Genomic DNA, 4,186 nt, shown 5'->3' on the forward strand with positions numbered 1-4,186 from the left:
GTCTCTCTCAAATCACACACTCTCTCTCAGGGTGTAATGAGTGACCGGTGTGTTTCAGATTAAGAACGTGCTGAACTCTGCTCGTCTGCTGGGAGACGCTTCGGTCTCCTTCACTAATAACTGTGTGTCTGGAATCGAGGCGAACACCGAGAGAATCAACAAACTGATGAACGAGTCTCTGATGCTGGTCACCGCTCTCAATCCTCACATAGGTAACAGCAGAGGGAGCCACAAGCACTGGGATCTGTTTGGGGATATAGAGCTGTCAAATGATTCATCACGTCCTAAATAGATGTTTTTTGTTTACATTATATGTGACAGTGCACAAACATTATGTAAACAAAACCCTATATTTTGGATGCAATTAATTGTTAGACAGGTCTAATTAATATGTATAAATTATATGAATATAAATATATACATGTAGATATTCTTCTAAATGTATACATGTAAATAGGATCAAAAACATTCACTAAAGTTGTCAAAACATAAAAACAAAATGTGTTCTTGTTCTTAAGGCGAAAAACTTTTCTGCTGTGTGTGTGTGTATTTATACAGATACACTGATCTATTATGTTAAAAACGTATATTGAAAGAGATTTCATCAGCACTAGTAGATCACTGTATTTGAGTGTTTTGGATCGGAAGCGTCCCAGTGTTTCTGCGTCTGACCCCGGCGTCTCGTCTTTCAGGTTATGATAAAGCCGCGGCCATCGCTAAGACGGCTCACAGAGAGGGATCCACCCTGAAGGCCACGGCGCTCAAGCTGGGCTTCCTGAGCGAGGAGCAGTTCGAGCAGTGGGTCCGACCGCAGGACATGCTGGGACCCAAATAAAACACCGCTTCCTTCCAGCCAGGACAGACAGAGAGTGTGTTTTCAGTTCATCGGGGTTCGGACGGTCTCACAGAAATAAACCAATGAGGAGAACGTTGAGTTTTCTCTCTCTCTGTGTGTGTGTGTGTGTGTGTGTGTCTGTCTTGTGTGTGTGTGTCTGTGTGTGTGTGTGTGTGTGTGTGTGTGTGTGTGTGTGTGTGTGTGTGTGTGTGATCGTCACGGCCTGTAGATCATCCTGGTGTACAGTATTTCAGACACGCTGCTGATTCAAAGGGATCCCTGAAGAAAAGAGCAGAAATAAAATACAAATAAACGATAAAAAATCATTATAAAACACACACTGTATGTGTATAAATATAAACACATTTAGCTGCTGGACGAATCTTATTAATTATAAATTATGACAAATGTTTGTCTTGATAATATTTTGCATGAGGACAAACCTTTTTTGTGAAGTGCAGTCAAACGATTAATCTCATCCAAACTCAAGTTTTTAATATCTTTATTATGTGTCTATGTAAATAAGCACAGGTATGTATTTCATATAAATGATAAGATAAATACAGACATGTAAATACTTTAATAATATAAACTGTGTTTGTACTTATATATATACATAATAAATATATGCACATGTAAACAAAAAGTTTTATGTAATTAATCACAATGAATAGTTTGACATCACTATATATATATATATATATATATATATATATATATATATATTTATGTGTGTGTATAATATTTGCATTTTAATTCAATGTTATGGGTTTGTCAACATTCAACGTCGTTTATATGAATAAATATTAATTTTATTTATTGTTTTAGTTATTTTCGTACATCAAGTTAAAGCAAACAAAAAGGAGAAGTGTTTCTTTGGCAACTAACATCTAAAATAAAGTGCATTTATTATTTTGAGTTGATTATAATAACCCCGTGTTTAATACTGTGAGACGTGAGCGAGGAGGAGGATGAGGATGAGGAGGAAGAACCTGCTCTGCTGCTGGTATGTTAATGTCTGAGTTCATTCCCAGCATGCAGCGGGGCGGCGGGGGTCAGAGCAGCATATGGTCACTACAGGAGAGCAGCTCCTTGAGGAAAGACGCTCCGCAGGCTCCAGATCAGTGTGTGACCTGTGAACACACACCGGGGCTAGTTGTCACACAGGAAATACTTCTATATGTGCTTTAATACACACACACCCTGCTAACAGCCCCTAACATATTCATCCTGAGAGTCTGAGACGCTGCTCTTATTGCTTTTAAATAAATCTGAAGGAAAAATATATATATATATATTACACGAAAGACAAGTAATATTTTGTATTGTTTGAAATGAACTGAATTTAGAAACATTTATATAGAAACATTTAAAAAAATAAATGCACATTATTAAAACTGAAGTTCAAATGAAAAAGATGGCTCAAAATAGTATTTAATACTAAAGTTTATTTAAAAATAGTATTGTCAATTATGGAAAGTTCATTTGGAGTAAGTTAAAAAATAATAAAAAATTTATGTAATTTTTAATTTAATGTTACGTGGGAATGTCGGAGTGATTTTTTTCTGTGTATATAAGTAATAATATTTATATAACAATATTTGCTTTGATATCTTGAGTAAAGGATGAAACACAAAAACCTTCCCTGATATCAGGACCACTGTGAGGTGTTTTGTATAAAGAATATCAGATTGGGCCGGTCTTTTCATTTGTACAGTTTTTATTGACAGGAACAGTATTTCTGTATGTTTTAGCTGTTTCTTGAATTATTGGCGCTTCAGAGCAGTTTTACTGATTACCTTCTGTTTCTTTAGTGCCTGTGTATTTTTATTGTTCCAGTCAAGAGCTTTAAAAGTGAGGAATATTTACGTGACAACTTGCCCCGGTGTCTCTCCCCTATCTATCTATCTATCTATCTGTCTGTCTGTCTGTCTATCTATCTATCTATCTATCTATCTATCTATCTATCTGTCTGTCTGTCTGTCTATCTATCTATCTATCTATCTATCTATCTATCTATCTATCTATCTATATGTCTATCTATCTATCTATCTATCTATCTATCTATCTATCTATCTATCTATCTGTCTGTCTGTCTGTCTGTCTGTCTGTCTGTCTGTCTGTCTGTCTGTCTATCTATCTATCTATCTATCTATCTGTCTATCTATCTATCTATCTATCTATCTATCTATCTATCTATCTATCTATCTATCTATCTATCTATCTATCCGCTGTTGATTTGTCACTAATAGAATTATGTTTGTAAGCGGCTGCAGGTTTGAATAGATATCCACTGACTTCTAATGGGATTCAATCATCTCTTACAGAAAACTAACGAGCGTTACCTGAGACCAGAAGATAATGTCCAAGCTGGAGATAAATTCACTTTATACACACATTAAAGGTTATTTCTAGAGCAGAATCGATCTTGTCCTTTAAGTGTCCGGTTCACACTAGTCAGACGATGCTGAGACTCTTGAGTGTGTTTTCACAGCGAGTTCAGCGAAGAAACTTTACTTGATTTAGTTTCTTCGTCAGATTTGGAGGAATGTCTCAGCAGTGCATGTGAATGGGTGCCGTCAGAATGTAACTCATAAAACAAAAATCTGTACAGGATCAAAACAGCTCTAAACAAACACGAGGCATAAGCATCATTACGGACTCATATAGTGAGGATTTCATCAGACTCTCACTCTGACGGCACCCATTCACTTCCATTGCTGAGACATTCCTCCGGATCTGATGGAGAAACACATTAATTATTATATTTGTGAATTCTAAACTAAAACCCAGTTTGTTCAAGTCTTTGCTGCTGATTACCAGCCGAACAGAATCAACCCAGATCGATCCCTATGAGTGGATTTCATCTGAAAGGTTCAGCTGTGTTTTAGAAATCGGGGTAAGTTGTCACACGCTATCTGTATTATTTAGCTTCCATCCTGCAGCTTCGTGAATCATTTATGCTTTATGATTGATGAACCTCAAAATTCGACTTTAAAAATAGCATTTTTCAGACTTAAAGTTTTAGAAGAGAAAAACTATTTAATAATGAGCAGATATTCATTAAAGATCAAGTTCCATGAAGATATTTCGTATTTCGTGATATGCATATTCTCATTATTTAGATTCCAGATTTTTTAACAGCGGTATCTCAGACAAACTATAGCAACATCAATGGAAAGATGTAGAAATGATGTAGAAATCTGGTTCACGTTTCAGTTCTCGTACTTCAAAAACTCACTGCAAGCCTGTTTGCTGTTTATTTGTAACAGTTTGTGAATTCTTTCTGTGTGTGTATAGATGTGTGTCCATGCAGATTAAAACACACCACTAAATGAAGGCATGTCGTGT

The 4,186-nt window shown here is 36.0% G+C and overlaps 1 protein-coding gene across 1 annotated transcript in view; it reads left to right on the forward strand.

The window, feature by feature from the left end:
• The window catches only part of fh (fumarate hydratase), an 8,092-nt gene extending 7,164 nt beyond the window's left edge, over positions 1 to 928 (forward strand). Inside the window, exons 9-10 of the mRNA XM_043231206.1 lie at positions 59 to 212; positions 693 to 928. Of these exons, the coding sequence (XP_043087141.1) occupies positions 59 to 212; positions 693 to 835 (297 nt within the window). The 3' untranslated portion in view covers positions 836 to 928. The remainder of the gene's footprint in view (positions 1 to 58; positions 213 to 692) is intronic.
• Positions 929 to 4,186: the final 3,258 nt, after the last annotated feature.

Source organism: Puntigrus tetrazona, unplaced genomic scaffold, assembly GCF_018831695.1.
Source record: "Puntigrus tetrazona isolate hp1 unplaced genomic scaffold, ASM1883169v1 S000000283, whole genome shotgun sequence".
NCBI classification, from domain to species: Eukaryota; Metazoa; Chordata; class Actinopteri; order Cypriniformes; family Cyprinidae; genus Puntigrus; species Puntigrus tetrazona.